Source organism: Odocoileus virginianus, chromosome 17, assembly GCF_023699985.2.
Source record: "Odocoileus virginianus isolate 20LAN1187 ecotype Illinois chromosome 17, Ovbor_1.2, whole genome shotgun sequence".
NCBI lineage: Eukaryota > Metazoa > Chordata > Mammalia > Artiodactyla > Cervidae > Odocoileus > Odocoileus virginianus.
In genome coordinates, this window is record NC_069690.1 from 18,078,284 (window position 1) to 18,096,567 (window position 18,284).

General features: G+C 53.8%; 1 protein-coding gene across 3 annotated transcripts in view; it reads left to right on the plus strand.

Annotated features, from left to right (window-relative positions):
• Window positions 1-18,284, plus strand: part of KSR1 (kinase suppressor of ras 1) — a 166,249-nt gene that overhangs the window by 136,233 nt on the left and 11,732 nt on the right. For 2 of the 3 annotated variants that reach the window (XM_070478742.1, XM_070478743.1), the window contains exons 8-16: window positions 1,333-1,394; window positions 1,495-1,601; window positions 3,738-3,906; window positions 5,846-5,887; window positions 8,625-8,679; window positions 9,719-9,767; window positions 11,020-11,399; window positions 13,953-14,049; window positions 17,438-17,571. In XM_070478742.1, coding sequence (XP_070334843.1) covers window positions 1,333-1,394; window positions 1,495-1,601; window positions 3,738-3,906; window positions 5,846-5,887; window positions 8,625-8,679; window positions 9,719-9,767; window positions 11,020-11,399; window positions 13,953-14,049; window positions 17,438-17,571 — 1,095 coding nt within the window. The remainder of the gene's footprint in view (window positions 1-1,332; window positions 1,395-1,494; window positions 1,602-3,737; window positions 3,907-5,845; window positions 5,888-8,624; window positions 8,680-9,718; window positions 9,768-11,019; window positions 11,400-13,952; window positions 14,050-17,437; window positions 17,572-18,284) is intronic. The other variant, XM_070478741.1, reaches the window with a different exon arrangement.

The following is an 18,284-nucleotide window of genomic DNA, read 5'->3' on the forward strand; positions in this document are numbered from 1 at the left end:
ATCGGGAAATGGGGCCAGGGAGTGGTAAATACAAAGTGGCTTGTGGTATTTAGAGAAGAGAATGAGGGAAGAATGTAGATTCTATATAAATTCAATCCTTTTCCTACTGTTGAGGTTTCTGGTGGGAAAAAAGGGCAAGGATAGTGAACAGTAGGGTGAGCAGAGTCTGCTTCCTGCTATTGAGCTACTCCCACTTTACAGATGATGGACCTGAAGCCTGTTGCCAGTCCACTTTGCCCTTGCATTGCTGTGTGACCCAAAGCAAAATGCTTGCCCTTTCTGGGCCTCATTTTTGTCTTCCAGGTCTCTCTCTGCAATCAGGATTACTAAAAAATTCTGAGCTAGAGTGTGTAGTAAAAGCATCTGGGCTCCCGCCAGACTGTAGGTGATAGGTCTCCTGTGTGTCTGTTGGATAAATTGTGGTTAGGACAGAACCACAGGAAAACGCAAAGGAGATGTCAGACCTTTCTCACCAGTCTAGGTGTTTGGTGGCTCCCAGCCATCTGGCTTTAAATCAGGGGCCTCCAGCTCCTGTTCAAGTAATGCCTTTCATGCGGAGAGCACAGGATAACCTCTGAACCCCAGGCTTTCCTGTAGTTGCAGTGTGAAGTTGGAGGACCCCAACTGTCAGCCCATTTGATCAATGAGAACCCTGAGAGGGTTCAGCAGGCAGAACCAAACCAAGAATCCCAATCCAGCTCTTTCCATTCCCTTCACTGTGATCCTCAGACAACGTGGCCTTTGCAGGAAGGTAGCAGGAGGGGCCTCCCTGGGATCCTTGGATAATGGAAATATTTTCCTTCTAATTCATCTTTGAAGTTCAGATTTGTCTCAAGCTTTACGAATGTGGGTAGAGGGTCTCCTTTTGTTTAGAAAAAAGAAATAGATGTATGACCTGCAGCAAGTTAAAATGGGTGAAATCAAACTTGTTTGCACCTAGATGGGTGGCATGGGGTGGGAGGTAGGAGGGAGATTCAAGAGGGAGGGGAACATCTGTATACCTGTGGTTGATTCATGTTCATGTGTGGCAGAAACCAACGCAGCATTGTAAAGCAATTATCCTCTAATTAAAAAAAAAACAACCCTGCTTTGCTGTGACGATGAGGCAGATGTCAGCGGGAACATGGCAGTGCTTAATGGATACTAGCTGCTAGTACTATTAACACAAGATGCTCTCCACTCTAAAGCTAATGTTTGTTGAGACATTTGTGGGAATCGAGGCAGTCAGGGTTGAATGTTGTACAGAACTGCCAGGCAGTGCCTCCGAACCCCTGTGTGTGTCCTAGGGCCCCGTGTGGTGCCTCTGAGCACTGACCCTGCCTTCTCCACCAGGTTGAAGTGTCATAACAAGTGTACAAAAGAAGCCCCTGCCTGTAGAATATCTTTCCTTCCACGTGAGTGTCCTGCCCTTCTCCCCTCACCTTCGGGATTTGGGGTGCATCTTTCTTGATCCTGTTCCCTGCTGATGGTTTAACACCCCCCCTTTTTAAACAGTACCCAAGCTTCGGAGGACAGAATCCGTGCCCTCAGACATCAACAATCCGGTGGACAGAGCCGCTGAACCCCACTTTGGAACCCTCCCCAAAGCACTGACAAAGAAGGTGGGAGACATATCAGGAGAATTCTTGCCCAGGGTTCCTGTCTGTGACACACACCCAGGGTGGTGGTCCCACAGGGAAGTGTGATGCTGCAACCCGGTTGCACGGCCAGAGGGTAGCCTGCGGGGATCTCATGTTTAGCGATTGTGTAGGTTTCACATTTGTGTGCAAATCATTGTTATGTGATAATACCCCCCACTCCCACCCCCCATTTTTTAATTAATTGATTTTTGGCTGCGCCGGGTCTTCGTTGCTATGCGAAGACTATCTCAAGTTGTGGCGAGCCAGGGCCACTCTAGTTGTGGAGCGTGCTCCGGCTTCCTCTTGCGGTAGCTTCTCTTGTTTCAGAGCACCGGCTCTAGGACTCTGGCGGGCTTCAGTTGTTGTGGCGCCCTCCCCTATTTTGAGCCACTGTTTCCTGAGTACTTCAATGTCAGGGACAGAATTTTCTCCATTGATAACTCATCTGCTCCCCACAATGGTTCTAAAAGTCACATGCTAATGTCACTGCCCTTTTTTTTCAATAGTTTTTTTTTTTTTTTTTTTGCTACACTGTGACTTGTGGGATCTTTGTTCCCCAACTGGGGATTGAACCTGTGCCCTCAACAATGAAAGCACAGAGTCCTAACCACTGGACCACCAGGGATTTTTTATTACTTCCACTTTAGAGATGAAGAAACTGCGTGCGAGGTTCCCTGTGGGTGAGAGGCAGGCCCGGAGCCCGTGGGTGCTGCGGAGGGCAGGGCTGTGGGGTTGTGCTCCAGCCGGGCCCCTGACGCCTGCCTTGGCAGCGAGGAAATGTTTCTATTCAACGCTGAGCAGCCCCGTGAGGCCGCAGCTGATGCCCCGCTTATGCAGACAACACACCGTGTGGCTGAGAAGCGTGGGCCGATTCGTCCAAGGTCACACAGCCGCTGACCCTGGGCTGGGGTTCAACCTGCCTCAAACAAACCCCCTGCCCTGGCTGGCCTGGCCTGATCAGGATGGGGGGTCTGGGGCGTGGTGTGTGAGGGGGCAGAGGGCTCAGGGGGTGCAGCGTCCCCTCTTTAGCCTGGCAGCAGGCGATGTTGGCCGTCGCTGAACAGTGAGACCCACTGCGTGGCTTTGGTGGTTTCCGGAATTCCCCCCCGCATCCCAGGGCCTTGAGGGCCTGCCAGAGAGAAACCGGCTGAGCTTAGCTTTTAACCCAGGTTAGACCCGACTTTTTTGAACCGGACAGCCTGCCCCACCCCCTGAGGAACTGGTGTTTGGTCTAGGAGACACTGGTCAGGCCCATGGTCCCCCAGACATGGACTCGGTTCCCCCGTGACCCTCCCTCAGGGGATCTTCTGGCCTTGCTAGGGTCCACACCACTGCGTGGCCCAGCTGGCAGATCCACCTGCTGAGTGGCAGGAGCACTTATTAGGCACCCACTGTGTGTGTGCACCCAGTCACTCAGCCATGCCTGACTCTTTGCAAATCCCATGGACTGTAGCTCACCGGGCTCCTCTGTCCAAGGGATTTTCCAGGCAAGGATACTGGAGTGGGTTGCCATTTCCTCCTCCAGGGGATCTTCCCCACCCAGGGGTCGAACTGTATCTCCTACATTGGCAGGCAGATTCTTTTACCACTGAGTCATCTGGAAGCCCCACCCACTGTGAACCATCCACTAAATAAATACTCGTCAGAGGCTGAATTTAATTCACTAAAGGACCCTGCTCTATGGTCAGCCCAGAGCTAGGCCCTGGGTGTGTGACAAGATGTGGCTCTTGCTTTCCTGGGACACACACAGTGTGGTGGAGAGAGTCTTCAGAAAACCACCCGAGACCCCTGCAGCTGGCAAACCATAGTTCAGGTGCCCTGATGAAAAGTTCTCAGGGCCCTGGGAGGATAAAAGGGGGGTGGTGGGGAGCCTGGCTCCCACCAGGGGGGAGGACTTCTTGGAGGAAAGGATGTTTGAGCTGAAAAGAGAAAGATGAGAGGAGCCCTGCAGGGGTCAGGCGTTGAGGTGCAGGTCTCCCCGTGCCGTCTTCCCTCTGACGTTACACCCGTAAAATGCCAGGACACCCTGGCTGACCTCCTCCTTTTTAGGTGGGGAGGGGTGGGTGGGCAGGCTGGGCTGGGTGGTCCCTGCCACGCCCCCTGTCTCTGGCCCTGCAGGAGCACCCTCCAGCCGTGAACCACCTAGACTCCAGCAGCAACCCATCCTCCACTACGTCCTCCACGCCCTCCTCGCCTGCGCCCTTCCCAGCGTCGTCCAACCCATCCAGTGCCACCACGCCCCCCAACCCCTCGCCTGGCCAGCGGGATGGCAGGTTCAACTTCCCAGGTACCACACCTTGGGGCTTTCTTGGGCCTGAGGGATGGGGTTGCATGTCCCTTCTCTGCCCTTCCTGGCTGACTCAAAGCCAAACCGTCTCCACCGCTAAGACCAGTAGCTGAACACTGAGTGTTTCACCATATTTAAACCTGCTGTGATTGTACCCATTTTACAGATGGGGACACTGAGGTTCAGAGGGAGTAAGTGGCTGACCCCAAGCTGTAAGCAGCAGAGCCAGGATCAAAGCCAAGTCTGCCTGATGCAAAGCCTGGGTCTTGACCTAGTCCCCAGGCTGCCCTCCTGTGTGTGGGGTGGCTTCTCAGGGGCATTGTTCACTTCCTTGGGGCTTCTGGGCTCCTGAGAAACAGGGCAGGCAGCACTGAGACCTGGGGCGAGCCCAGAAGGCCAGGGCGAAGGAATCCGGGGCTCTATGGCTTACCTGCTCTGTGTCTGGACGAGCTGCTTAAGGGGGCACTTCTGTTCCCTTTTCTATAAAACAAGAGACTCTGTGAGGCTGGAGTTAGGTTATCCCCACTCTGTGGGTGAGGCCGTGAAGTCCACCCAGGGGTGTGTGCCAGAGCCGAGCTGACCTCTGACCATGGTTCCGGCTGCCCTGGGTCTATAGGGACAGGGATCCTGCCACTCAGCCAGGCCTGGCATGTCCCACCTCCCCAGGGAGCAGAACAAAGCCCACTGGCCTCCTTCAGGACTGAGCCCCAGCCCTGGCCTCCCAGGCAGCCCCTCGAAACCGGTCTCGGCCCTCAGCATGTTTCAAGCTCAGGGAAGGAGGGCAGCTGGGCTGCCCCAGTTTGCTCCGGGCCCAGCCAGGCTGGTTGCCAGCTTCAGCTTGTGGACTCCAGGCCTGGCCCCACCTGTCACCAGTCCCCAGGGTTCCAGGCCAAGGAGGACAGAGGCATGGCTTTTCCTGTGCCAGGGGACCCCTCTAGCCTCATCTCCCCAGGGTCCCAGGGATTTCTTTTGGGGGTGGTGGTGAGATATTTTAGGAATCTTTCTTCTTTTTTGCCTCAACATGCATGTGGCTGGCCATCTCCCGACACTAATGCATCGTCCCCAGCCCGCCCCTCCCTCCTGCGACCCAGTGATGGCCACGTGATTACTCCTCTGTTCTGCTCTGTCATTGTGTTGCTCTGAAACCAGGCCTTTTGCTGAACCTCCTAGTTTGAAAGGAAAGAAAAGGCTTTTTCTGAAAGGAGGGGCCTGTTGGAAAAACAAGAGTCACTGAAAAAGTCCTTTGTGTGACATCAGCCAGAGCTTCTTAGCTTCCCTGATGTCCCGGGCTGGGCCCGCGTTGTACCCTGCACGGAGCCCTCTCTCTGGTCATGGGCTGGGCTGGGCTGGGCTGGTGGTTAATGTGGGATGGGACCTCCTCCTATAGTCCACCCACTCCATACTGTGCGGGAGCACCTCCGTGTATGTCTGAGGCTAACCCTGGAGGAAGGTTGTTTTTTGGATGATATTGAGTGGCAGAAGCCTCAGTAACTCCAGGTGTGAACGTGGGTTGGTGGACTGTCCCTTCTCCTGCACACAGCACTGTTCAGTGTTTCAGAATCTTGGTTTTTCTCCCCATTCAATTTTGCCCTCCTGGGCTCATGCGCAGTTCACAGAGGAGAAGAGGGCTGGGAGGTGAATGGAATGGGCCAGGACTCTGCAGCAGGGTGGCCCCCGAGACTGGGTCTCCGAACCCCAGTCCTCCAGTGCAAGTTCCCTTACTCCTGGGGGCTCCTGCCAGCACCCACTTTCTCCCAGCTCTTTTCCTCCTTCCTGCATGGAGCGCCCCGTCCTGGCCAGGCCCACCTGTGACAGGGCAGGTGGGGCAGGGGTGCCCCAGCCTTATAACCAGCCCCTCTCCCCGAGCGCCTGCCTCTGTTCCCGCTCCCTAGCTGCGTTTGCTATCCTGTGTGTGACTCACTTCCTCTTCTGTTTAAAGCTGCCTACTTCATTCATCATAGACAGCAGTTTATCTTCCCAGGTGAGTCCTTCGCATGGTTCCACTAACTGTCGCTTGCTGTGACCCTCTGTCCAGCTCTCTCCCTGAGGACCTGTGTCTCACACCCATCTGCTCTGAGAGCTGTCTGTTGAGGGTGGGCAAGGGGGCAGAGTCAGTAGCCTTGAAGCCAGCCCTTCGCAGGGGCAGCGCCTTACCACGAGGACCCTGGGCATCCACCCTCCCCTGCCTCTTTGCAGAGGCTGCGTGCTGGCAACTTGTCCAGGGTCACAGCCAGGAAGAGGTGGAAACCCAGTTTGCAGAATAAGGGGAGAGGACCTTTTGCTGATGCCTTATGAGCATCTGACAAGATATCATCTTCTACATAATGGCAAGGAAACTACTACCCTTTCTTAAAGAAGGGGATGCCAGTTTGGGAAGGTCTGCAGACTTCATTTATTTGGCCGTCTTTCCTTCCCGAGCCTTGCTGCACGGCGCCATCTACTGGCCATTGTTGGAAATGCCTGCCGTGCAGAAAGTTGAAAGAAAACTTTAGTCAGACGTTCTCATTAATTTCCTTCCACAGAAATTGTTTTGCACACCTACTATGTGCCAACCTTTGCATTTGACCATATTCCTGCCCCTAAGGAGTTTATACTCCTTAATACTTACTTCTCTAATTGGAGGTGACAAGCAATAGTATAAGTAATCTGTGGCTTTAATTCTGAGGTTAGTCACATGAAGGTTGTTTTTCCCTGGATTAAACGGGCCTGTCTTGAAGTCATGGTATTTTGGTAATCCCAGGCCTTCCTATTCCCCATCCCAGCTCCATTAGGGGAGTGACTGAGAGCATTTGTCAGCTCTTATAGGTGGCTTCTCAGGCCGTGCAGGTCGGCTGGGGGTAGGGCCAGGCTCCCTGAGCTGCCTCTGTGGATTCACACCCATTGTTTCCCGTGGTTCCCCTCCAAGAGCCTGCCTGGTTACTGCTCTAGGCTGGCATACAGGGGATTCACACCCATTGTTTCCTGTGGTTCCCCTCCAAGAGCCTGCCTGGTTACTGCTCTAGGCTGACATACAGAGGATTCACACCCATTATTTCCCGTGGTTCCCCTCCAAGAGCCTGCCTGGTTACTGCTCTAGGCTGACATACAGGGGAATACCCTTGAAAGCTTTGGGAGAACGTGGCTTTTCTGCTAGAAGGGTCCATCTTGCTCTGAAGATGTTGGGGGTGGGGGGAGAAAGGAAATAGTTCTATTAAAACAAACATGGACACACTTGGAGCAGAATACAAATTACACTCTTAACGTTTAAGGAAAAGTGTGAAGCTTCAGAGGCACTTTGCCTCCTGCAACTTGGGGTGCTGTTTCTCCCCAGACTCCCATCTACCCCATGTCACCCTGTCTCTGCGAATGTGTTTTCCTTCTGTGGGAACATCTGAGCCACGTTGGGTGGGTAGGAACATCAGGCTGCCTTTGACAGTCTGCAGACACAAGGTAGTGGTCTCTGGGGGAACCTTGGCAGAGACTTGCGGGGTCTAGGATTCCCCAGAAATTGCACACACAGGATATTGGGTGCATTTCTCTGATAAGAAGACCCACGGCCTCTATCAGACTCTCCCAAGTCTGTGAGGTCCCAGAAATATTGAGAGGGCTTCCCAGGTGGTACTAGCGGTAAAGAACCTGCCTGCCAATGCAGGAGATGCTGGTTTGATCCCTGGGTCGAGAAGATCCTCTGGAGGAGGAAATAGCAAACCACTTCACTATTCTTGCCTGGGAAATCCCATGGACAGAAATGCTGGTGGGCTGCAGTCCATGAGGTCTCAAAGAGTCAGATATGACTGAACATGCAGGCAGAGATATAGAGAAAGCTTCAGGGATAGCCTTGCGGAGAGTCCAGAGGGAGATGAGAGAGGTTTGCTGGCTGATGGGATTTCTCCTTGTTCTAGCAGACAGGGAGAGGCCCTGATTAGCTCCAACCACCGCCACCTCCAATCTCTTCTTTTGCTGCGAAAGGGGGTGAAGGGCCCACCCAGCCCTGAGGCTGCTAGCCTCTCCGAGTGCAATGAGAAGTGACCAGAGAGAACAGAGAGAAGCCGGCCGCAGGAGCAGCCACGGGGAGGCAGGGAGAGTTGGCTTCTGCCACAGTGGCCCCACGCTGGGGTAACCATCTGCCCAGTATTCTCCGGATGGGGGGCTTTTGGTGCTGAAACTGGGAAAGCCACCGGCTCAGGGGTCAGTGCCAGCTGCCCCATCCCGGGGTCCCTGATGTGTGGACTGTGCATTTCTGTCCACCAGCCACCAAAGCTGGAGGATGAGGGGATGGGGTCTCTGGCTCCCACCCAAAGTGCCTGCCAGGCGCCCGGTGTCGCTAACGAGCCACCTGCTAGTCTGGCCTTGGGCCTCTGCTAGCCCGAGGGTCTTGCTGCCTTCAAGGGTTGTTGCAGCCAGCAGCCCCTGCCTCAGAGGTGAGGAGGAGGGTCCGGCCCACACGTCCAGTCAGTAGGAGCCCAGTTGCTTTTACCACTAACTTGTAGGGGCCTCAAGCAACTGAGAAGTCTCAGCCTCCACCCCGCCTGGAGTCCCTGCCCAGGGCAGAGCCGTGTGGGAAAAACCAAGTGCCACGGAGGCTTCTCTGCGTTCTGTTTTAGGAAAAGCTCGTGGAAGTGGCCCCAGAGCCCGCGTGCGGCCCAGGGAGGGGCTGCTGGGGAAGCACCTCTGCCCTTGTCTCCAGGGGCAGTGGGAACGGGTCTCATGCCTCGTATTTTTTTTTCCGTTTCCTCCAGACATTTCGGCATTTCCACAGGCAGCGCCGTTCACCGATGGAGCAGACAGTTCCCGGTAGGCATCGTGCACTTTCTCCTCCTTGGGGACTTGTTAAAGCTGGACCCACATCCCTGACCACCTCCTTCACCTACCTTTATTAATATTTTTGTTACATTTTATATTGGAGTATGGACGATGAACAGTGTGGTGATAGTTTCAGGTGGCCAGCAATGGGACTCAGCCATACATATTCCGTGTATCCATTCTCCAACCCCCAGCCCCAAACACCCCTCCCGTCCAGGCTGCCACATAACCCTGGGCAGGGCTCCCTGCGCAGGGCCGTGTTCCACCTCCACGTTTCAATCTCTGACCCTCTAATTACCATGGACCTGGGCAGCCAGATGGAGCACTCCCTGGGCTAATTCACCCTGTGATCCATTTAACTCAGCCACAGGGTTATATTTGCCCTGTCAGCGCAGTTAGCATTGGGTGGGCTGCCTGTGCAACAGGAGCTGTCTAGTGACCCAGGAGGGCTGGGCGAAGGGCACTCAGCCTTAGAGAAGTCTGATAATACAGCTCCTGTTCATGACACTCCTTGGGCGTCAAGGAGCCCTTTTCGGTCAGGCCACGCCGAGCACTTGACTCACCTTGTTGTGTAGAGTTCTCAGCCAGGTGTAAAGTAGGTGTCATCCTTGACATCCAGATGAGGGAATCAGCTCAGAGAGGTTAAGAAATTGCATTAAGTCACACAGCTTAGCGAGTAATGGATGCAGTCCCCAAGTAGAATTCCAAATCCTGTGCCCGTGCTCGGAACCTCATACTAGCTGTCAGATTTGAAAGGCCCCTGATGGTCACTGTCCACCCCTCGGCCTGCACCACCCTCAAGTTCAGCCTGGGGAAGGCCAAGGCCAGAAAAGGGAAGTGGGGTCTGTCCTTCAGCCTGCTGTATGTTTCCACAGCATCCAGATCACCTTCCCCTGTGGCCAAGTGAGTCAAAGGAAGGGTCCAGGCCTGGCACCCCTTTCTCAGACCTCACATGGGGCGTCCCCTGCCCAGCTGGGAGCCAAGCTGCCCGGCCTTGAGTCCTCCTTGATAAACCCTGTTTTACTCTTAGGCTCGACGACCAGCCAAAAGCAGATGTGTCGGAAGATCGTGAAGTGGAGGTGAGTGATAGCGACACGCGAGCCGTAGACGGAGCGTCTCTTTCCTCTCTCCCCGGCTCAGCGCGTGGAGGCATCTGGGAGTGCGTGGGCTGCCGGCTCTGGCGGGCGCCGTCCCCGGTGCCCACCTGCTGCAGCAGACGCGGGCAGTGTGCAAGGCAGTGTGCAAGGCAGCGAGAGCAGTGAGGAGTGCTGCAAAGCAAGCTTCCTTTTGCTTTTCTGTTTTTTGAGGCTGAAGTAAGCGCTTCATTCCTGTGGTTTCCACCTCCAGCTGAGAGGCCTGGGCCCCAGCCCAGGAGACTTTCTCTCAGTCAGGGGTGGGGCCAGGCAGTTGGATGTTATCAAAGATTCCTGGGTGATTCTGATTGTAGCTGGGGCCAAGGACTGCTGCCTTGACCCCTGAACCAGGGTCACCTGCGCCTGGCAAGTGTGGTGGCTTATGGATCCTCAACAGACTGATTTACTCTTGCCCAGAGGAGTCATGGGCTTCCCAGGTGGTGCTAGGGGTAAAGACTCCACCTGCCAAAGCAGGAGATGCAAGAGACATGGGTTTGGTCCTGGGTCGGGAGGATCCTATGGAGTAGGAAATGCCTAGAAAATTCCGTGGGCAGAGGAGCCTAGCGGGCTGGGTCCCAAAGAGTCGGACAGGACTGAATGACTTAGCACAGCACAGCACACAGAGGAGAGTCTCAAACTGTTTAAACAAAAGCGTAGGACTTCCCTGGTTTTCCAGTGGCTAAGACTCTGCACACCCAATTCAGGGGGCCCAGGTTTGATCTCTGGTCAGGGGACTAGATCCCACATGCTGCAACTAAGAGTTCGCATGCTACAACTAAAACTCCTGCATGCTGTAACTAAAAACAGAACAGAAAAAAAGATCCCACATGCTGCAACTAAGACCTGGTGCAGGCAAATAAATAAAATGAATAAATATTTAAAAAAAATATAAAAGCATATCCAGAAGGGTGAGTGTTAGTGTTCCTCCCCAGCGATTAGGAATTGCTCCTAGGTGCGTCTTGAAACGTTAGCGGGAAGAAGGGCCACGCTCCGTAGTTTGTGGATTAGGACATTGAGACTGTGTGGTGCTGAGTGATCCGTCCACTTCGCACATGAAATCTGCACAGAGCTGGGACTAGAGCCCAGGCCTCCTGACCCCAGACCCCTCTGTTCCCCGACCTGGTGGGGGTCCTGGGGGAGGGCAGGCACCTGCCCCCAGGTCTGCCACCCTTTCTATTCCCTCCTCCTCTCCTTCCAGGCCGAGGAGCCTGAGGCCGGCAAGTCAGAGGCCGAAGACGACGAGGACGAGGTGGACGACCTGCCGACCTCCCGCCGGCCCTGGCGGGGCCCCATCTCGCGCAAGGCCAGCCAGACCAGCGTGTACCTGCAGGAGTGGGACATCCCCTTCGAGCAGGTGGAGCTGGGTGAGCCCATCGGGCAGGGCCGCTGGGGCCGGGTGCACCGCGGCCGCTGGCACGGCGAGGTGGCCATCCGCCTGCTGGAGATGGACGGCCACAACCAGGACCACCTGAAGCTGTTCAAGAAGGAGGTGATGAACTACCGGCAGACGCGGCACGAGAACGTGGTGCTCTTCATGGGGGCCTGCATGAACCCGCCCCACCTGGCCATCATCACCAGGTAACCCGGCCCCGCCCCCGCCCCTTCCCCGGGGGCCTGCTTATTTGCATGCCGCTGGAGGGCGTTTTCTTGTAGAGCGGTCCAAAGGAAAAAGCTGGGACTTCCCCGGCTGTGCAGGGGTTAGCACTTCGCCTTCCAGTGCAGCAGGTGCGAGTTCGATACCTGGTCAGGCAGCTAAGATCCCACATGCCTCAGGGCCAAAAAGACAAAGCCTGTTACACAGAGGGAAGTAAGTCAGGAAGAGAAAACCAAATATTGTCTATTAATGCATATATATGGGATCGAGAAAAACGGTCCTGATGAACCTATTTGCAGGGCAGGCATGGAGACACATAGAAAATAGACTTGTGGACGCAGCAGGGGAAGGATAGGGTGGGACGAATTGAGAGGACAGCACTGACACATATACACGACCATGTGTGAAATAGATGGCTGATGGGAAGTTGCTCTGCAATACGGGAGCTCAGCCGGGTGCTCTGTGACAACCTAGGGGGTGAGATGGAGTGTGGGTAGGAGAGAGGCTCAAGAAGGAGGGCACATATGTATGCTTACCGCCGATGCACGGTGCTTCATGGCAGAAACCAACACAGCATTGTAAAGCAGTGACCCTCCAGTTAAAAACAAATTTTCAAATACTGAAGCAATATTGTAACAAATTCAATAAAGCCTTTAAAAATTGTAAATTTTAAAAAAAATCTTAAAAGAAGAAACCCCCAAAATGGAGTTTAACTTCCCCATCATATAACCCCATTGACATTAAATAAATAAATAAATGAAAGGATACCTAAAGACAGAGAAAATTCAAATGGTCCGGAAAAGTACAAAGTGAAAACCAGTCTCCTCCCACCCTACTTGGGTGCTTCTGTAAAAAGGTGGGTACTGTAAACAGTTCCTTATCATGCCTTCCATTCGAATCAAGGCATTTGTATCACTCATGTTTTTAAGGGCTTCTCAGGTGGCACTGGTTGTAAAGAGCCCTCCTGCCAATGCAGGAGACTCTCAGCATCTCTCAGACCCGAGCCTCAGCGCTGTCCATCATTCAGCCTTCCGTCTCTCTCTCATCCACCCAGTCCCGTGAGAGATCTGAGTCTGCTTAAAGGGAATGTGGCACTAGTGGTGAAGATCCTGCCTGCCAATGCAGGAGACATGAGACGTGGGTTCAGTTCCTGGGTCGGGAAGATCCCCTGGAGGAGGAAATGGCATCCCACTCCAGTATTCTTGCCCGGAGAATCCCATGGACAGAGGAGCCTGGTGGACTACAGTCTGTAGGGTCACAAAGAGTCATACACGACTGAAGCTACTTAGCACATACAGTAAAAGAATAAAAGAACATTAACAAAACATTTAACATGGCTGAGGGGGCTGGAACATGGAAAAGTAACCATCAACCGATACTCCAGACCCTGAAGGTCGAGGAATCTTATCTCGTTGGAGACGGTTCCTAAAAACTAGCCCCTTCCTCAGATGGCTTAAGTCAACTTCTCCCTGGAGCAGCAATGAAATGACCCATTCTCTCTTAAGTCCTTCCTCACTCCAGGTTTTGCTTTAAATGTTTATGTATTTATTTGGCTGTGTCGGGTCTTAGTTGCAGCTCACGGAATCTTTCATTGTGGTGTGCCGGCTTAGTTGTTTCATGGCCTGTGGGATATTAGTTCCCTGACCAGAGATCGAACCTGAGTCCCCTGCATTGCAAGGCGGATTCTTAACCACTGAAGTCCCTCACCCCAGGTTTTAGGAGTCAGTACAGGTAGGGACTCCAACATACAAGCCCCTTATCTAATATAATCACTCTGACACCCCGATAGCCACCCCCGCCCCTGCCCCTGCTCCAGGGCCCATTCTGCCTTGTCATTAAAAACCCCGTGATCAGAAAACAGCACGATCATGAAAGTCATTATGGAGCTCCCAGAGCCCTGATGCTGCCCGGTCATACCTGAAAAGGCCAGGTTCTTCCCTGGGTGACTTTGAGTGGGCGAGTTCCTGCCTCGAACCACGAGAACAGGTAGACTGCTCTGAATGTCTGGCTCAGCTGGTAAAGAATCTGCCCATAATGTGGGAGACCTGGGTTCAATCCCTGAGTTGGGAAGATCCCCTGGAGAAGGGAAAGGCTACCCACTCCAGTGTTCTGGCCTGGAGAATTCCATGGACTGTATATCTTAAAGAGTTGGACACGATTGAACAATCCTTAAACATAACTTAGTGAGCTATTTCCTGTTCTATGGTGGGTGGGCTAGAGGTCCCAGGGGATGTGTGTTCTTGCCCATTCAGGCCGGGCCCCTGCAGCAATGAGCATCAAGGGGACTTCCCTGGTGGTCCAGTGGTTAAGACACAGTGCTTCCATGACAAGGCAGGGTTCGATCCCTGGTCCCCATGTGCCATGAAGTGCAACCAAAATAAAACAAAGAAGGAATGGCATCAGGCTGGTCAAGAAGGATTCTGGCACCCAGGGTCCAAGGGATGGAGCTGGTGGGCACAGCTCTCCCCGGTTCCCCAAGGGCTGAGGTCAGGCTGCACGGGGCCCCAGATCTCTGCCTGACCCTCCACTCTTCACAGCTTCTGCAAGGGACGGACGTTGCACTCATTCGTGAGGGACCCCAAGACATCTCTGGACATCAACAAGACCAGGCAGATCGCCCAGGAGATCATTAAGGTAAAGGTTCCAGAGGTCCTAGCTGTCCCCCGATCCATCTGCCGGTGTCAGGCTGGCGGTGGTGGCTGTTCTGTCTCCCCCTTTGGCTGGGGTGCCTCATGGGTAGGACCCCCATCTCCTTCCCTCTTTCTTTGTCTTGTCTGCTGGGAGTTGAACACACTGGAGAAATGCAGTGGGCTTTAAAGACAGATGACCTGAGTTTGAATCTTGTTGATACAGATATAGCTGTGTGACTTCGGGCAGGTTGATTAGCCTCTCTGAGCCTTGGCCTCCTCCCCTGTAAAATGGGGTTGCCTGTGTCACCTCCCTCACTGGATTTGTGCAAAGATAAACTGGGATAATCCATGGAGAGAGCATTGAGCCCTGGGCCACTAGCGCTTGGTGAGAGTCTGTTAGAATTGATTCAGGCTTGGGGCCAGTGTTCTGCCTTAAGGTTTCTGAATCTAAGTTTCATGCAGACAAGCCCTCAGGCTCAAATCAGGCAGCCTTTTTCTTTTTTTGCTTCTATCTTTTCCAAGTAATTAAACAAAAGTGAAAGAAACGCTTATTTGTTTCTTTATTTAGCAGCAGACAGGGTCTGAGAGAAACTCCATCAGGGCTGGATGGGCTTCCTCTTCCTGGTTCTTGTTTTTGCAGAAAAGCAAAACCAGCTCCCACCAAGTTTTTGTCCCTGTCCTGTCTTCAGTTTTGCTGCTTTTCTTTTTTTCTCCCTCCCTCCTTCCATCCATCACGTGTGCGCATCACTGGAAAGGAAAAGATAAAAATCTCAGTGACATTTAGAAACACCGAGATTTCTCCATGACATCTCCATATGGCAAAACGAACGCATGGGCTTACCCTGATGGCTCAGTGGTAAAGAATCAACCTGCCAGTGCAGGAAACGCAGGTTCAATCCCTGAATCAGGAAGATCCCCTGGAGAAGGAAATGGCAGCCCCCTCCAGCATTCTTGCCTGGGAAATCCCATGGACAAAGGAGGCTGGTGGGCTACAGTCCATGGGATCAGAAAAAGAGTCACACAAAAAAAGAGAGACACAGCTTAGCGACTACACATCCACAAATGAAAGCATTAAACTTTTGCAGCCCCCCACCCCAAACCAAAATATCACATGTATGCCTTCATCTCTAGTCTGTCTCATCACAGAGAAGTTGAGGGGAGCTGCAGTGTTATACCTACTCTGTGATATCCCCAGACCTGCTAGGCCCTGCTCCCCCAAACTGTTGTGTCTCCTTATTGTCGGGACACTGGGGGAGTCTGGGTGCTGAGTTTGGCTGAATTCGGCTGAATGAGTCATTTGGAAGATTCCAGGGTAGAAGTTGCTCAAAGATTTTGGAGCTGCAGAGCCAGAAGCAAGCTCTCTGCTGGCTCATTTATTTTCCCCATCCCCCTGCTTCTGGGAACTTCTAAGCCACTTCCTTTTGTATGCATCTCTGATACTTTGAGGCTCAAAATATAATAATGGGGTCTTGACCTGTGGTTCGGAGAAGGCCTTGGCAACAACCCATTCCAGTACTCTTGCCTGGAAAATCCCATGGACGGAGGAGCCTGGTGGGCTGCAGTCCATGGGGTCACGAAGTGTTGGACACAACTGAGCAACTTCATTTTCACTTTTTCATGCACTGGAGAAGGAAATGGCAACCCACTCCAGTATTCTTGCCTAGAGAATCCCAGGGATGGGGGAGCTTGGTGGGCTGCCGTCCATGGGGTTGCAAGAGTCGGACACAACTGAAGTGACTTAGCAGCAGCAGCAGCAGCAGACCTTTGGTTAGAGGGTTTGGGGGGCCACCCCTGAAGTGTTGTGAAATTATAGGAAGGGAGGAGAGTTTGTGTTGCAGACCTGGGCACTTTCTATCTTATCTCTGGCTGTTTGAGGCTGTGGCACCTGTTTTATTAACAAGGCTCAGAGAGGTGCAGCCACTTATCCCCGGTCACACAGCAGGTCCCTGTTCAACCCAAGGTGTGGTCTTTGGCTCTTGGTTTGGTTTGGGAAGTGGGCAGATATTTTAAGGGGGATCGTCTTACATTCAGGGTGGAGTTTTGGGAGAGAGTAAGTCACCCTTTTTGAAAATTCCCCGCTTCCGTGGTGGGATGACAGCTCTCAGTAGGCCTGAGGGAAGCGGCCACGGTGAACCCCATGGCCTCCCGTCTCTTACAGAAGAGCATCTGCCTGTGTACATTCTTCTCTGATGAGCTCCGGCCCCACTTGGTCCAAGCTCTGGGGCCGGCTGAGTTCTGTCTGCTTCTGCCTTGCAGTCTGTTCCTTCTCTTCCTCAATGGGGCTTGTTGTTGACCTCTCCCCTCCTCACCCCGAGATACCTGTGAAGGCAGGGAGATTTTTCTCGTGTGAGGCACCCTTGATGTGGGAGGTAGGGAGGTGGGTTTGCATGTGCCTCTTTCTGACCCGGCAAGGATGCCCACTTCAATTGTGGCATCGCGTACCCCTCTCGCTGTTCCCAAGCGCATCAGGGTACCCGGAAGTCCTCGGTTTGGCCTCGGATGAGAGCGTGCCTGCATCAGGTCACCCACGTCCCGCGTGCCTGGCCAGTCAGCGTTTGGTGCAAATAGGGCGTTGGTTTGAAATCCCCCAGCCCTGACCTGGCACTTGGCAGATGAGGAAACTGAGGCTCAGAAGTCGAGTCCAAGGCCACACAGTGAATGAGAATCATCTGGGCTGGATTTCAGTCTTAGTCCAGGACTTCTACGGCAGCGCGGGCAGCGGGACCACCTGAGCTCGGGGACTCCCTCTGTGGGAATTCCGCTCTGTCCCCAGGCCCACCCCAAGCCTTTGCTCAGCCTGAGAGGTGAGGCTAGCCGTGCAAAGCCTGATGAGACCTTAGACCCTTGGGTCTTCTATGATTTACCCCAGAGGGTAGAGACTTCCCTGGAGGTCCAGTGGTTAAAACTCCATGCTTCCAATGCAGAGGGCACGGGTTTGATCCATTGTTGGGGAACTAAGATGCCACATGCCTCACAACGTGGCCAAAAAATTAAAAAAGAAAGAAAACAAAAACGGAGGGTAGCATCACAGTGAACCTTTATATACTTCCTGACCACCCCTCCCCCAGAGCCCCCATTCCCCCTTTCTACACTTCATCTGAGTATAAGGTGGATGTCGGGCAGCGTGGTGACACGGCAGCAGCGCTGACTGGCCTGGAACCAGATCTCAGCAGTGCTGCTTCACCACTGTGTGACCCGGGGCAAGGGACTTCCTGTCTCTGAGGCTGGGTTTCCTCCTCTGTGAAAGGAGACAGTCACACTGCATAGGGTTGCAAAGGTTAAATGAGGGGCCTGGGGTAAGGTCTCTGGCTCAGGGCCTGGCCCAGGGTAAAAGCTAAGCCATCATCGTCCATCTTCCCTCTGCCCCTGACGTGAGGCTGTCTGTCTTCCAGGGCATGGGGTACCTCCACGCCAAGGGCATCGTGCACAAAGATCTGAAATCCAAGAACGTCTTCTACGACAACGGCAAAGTGGTCATCACAGACTTCGGGCTGTTCGGGATCTCGGGTGTCGTGCGAGAGGGACGGTCAGTTGGCCTTGGGCGTCCAGAGAGACTGGGGCAGTGCTGCTGGGCCTGAGGCCTGGGCACTCTTGCCGACGGTGGCCAAGGGCCAGCCCGCCCTATAGGAAAGGCCAGGTCTGCTCTGCTCCTGCCCTTGTGGTTCCGGTTCAGAATCAGATTTGGGTGACCTTGAGGTCCCTCATAGCGCTTAATTCTCAGGCTGACAGCTGAGGAGGCTGGGTCCCCTCACCCCCATTTTCCCCGTATGCTCACTGCCTTGGGCAGGGGACCACGGTTCCCATCCCCACCGTGCGGAGGAGCGTCAGGTTCTAGTTCCACGAATCCTGAAGGAGAAAGGCCACTCCCCCAGCTTCAGGACCCCAGGAGGGAGAGCCAGCCCCAGGCCAGGTTGTGAGCCCCATAGGCTGTTCCCGTCTCCTGCACGGAGATGCCCTCTGCTCTCCCAGGGTAGAGAATCGGCGCCCTCAGGAGCAGCTCCCGGCCAATACTGTCCTTGGCCTGCTATTCTCGAAGAACCTGCTTATCACTCCTCTGTAACATTCCCCCAAGGCACAGGTGCCTTGGCAAGTGCTGCTGTTCTGGGCCATGCATGGGGTTGCAAAGAGTCAGACATGACTGAGCACACACATAGATCAGCCCTGGGGCAGACGCGTGCCCTGCGGGCCTCTTTGCTGCCCACTCAAGGCCGTCTCCTTGCCCTGACTTCTTGCCACCAG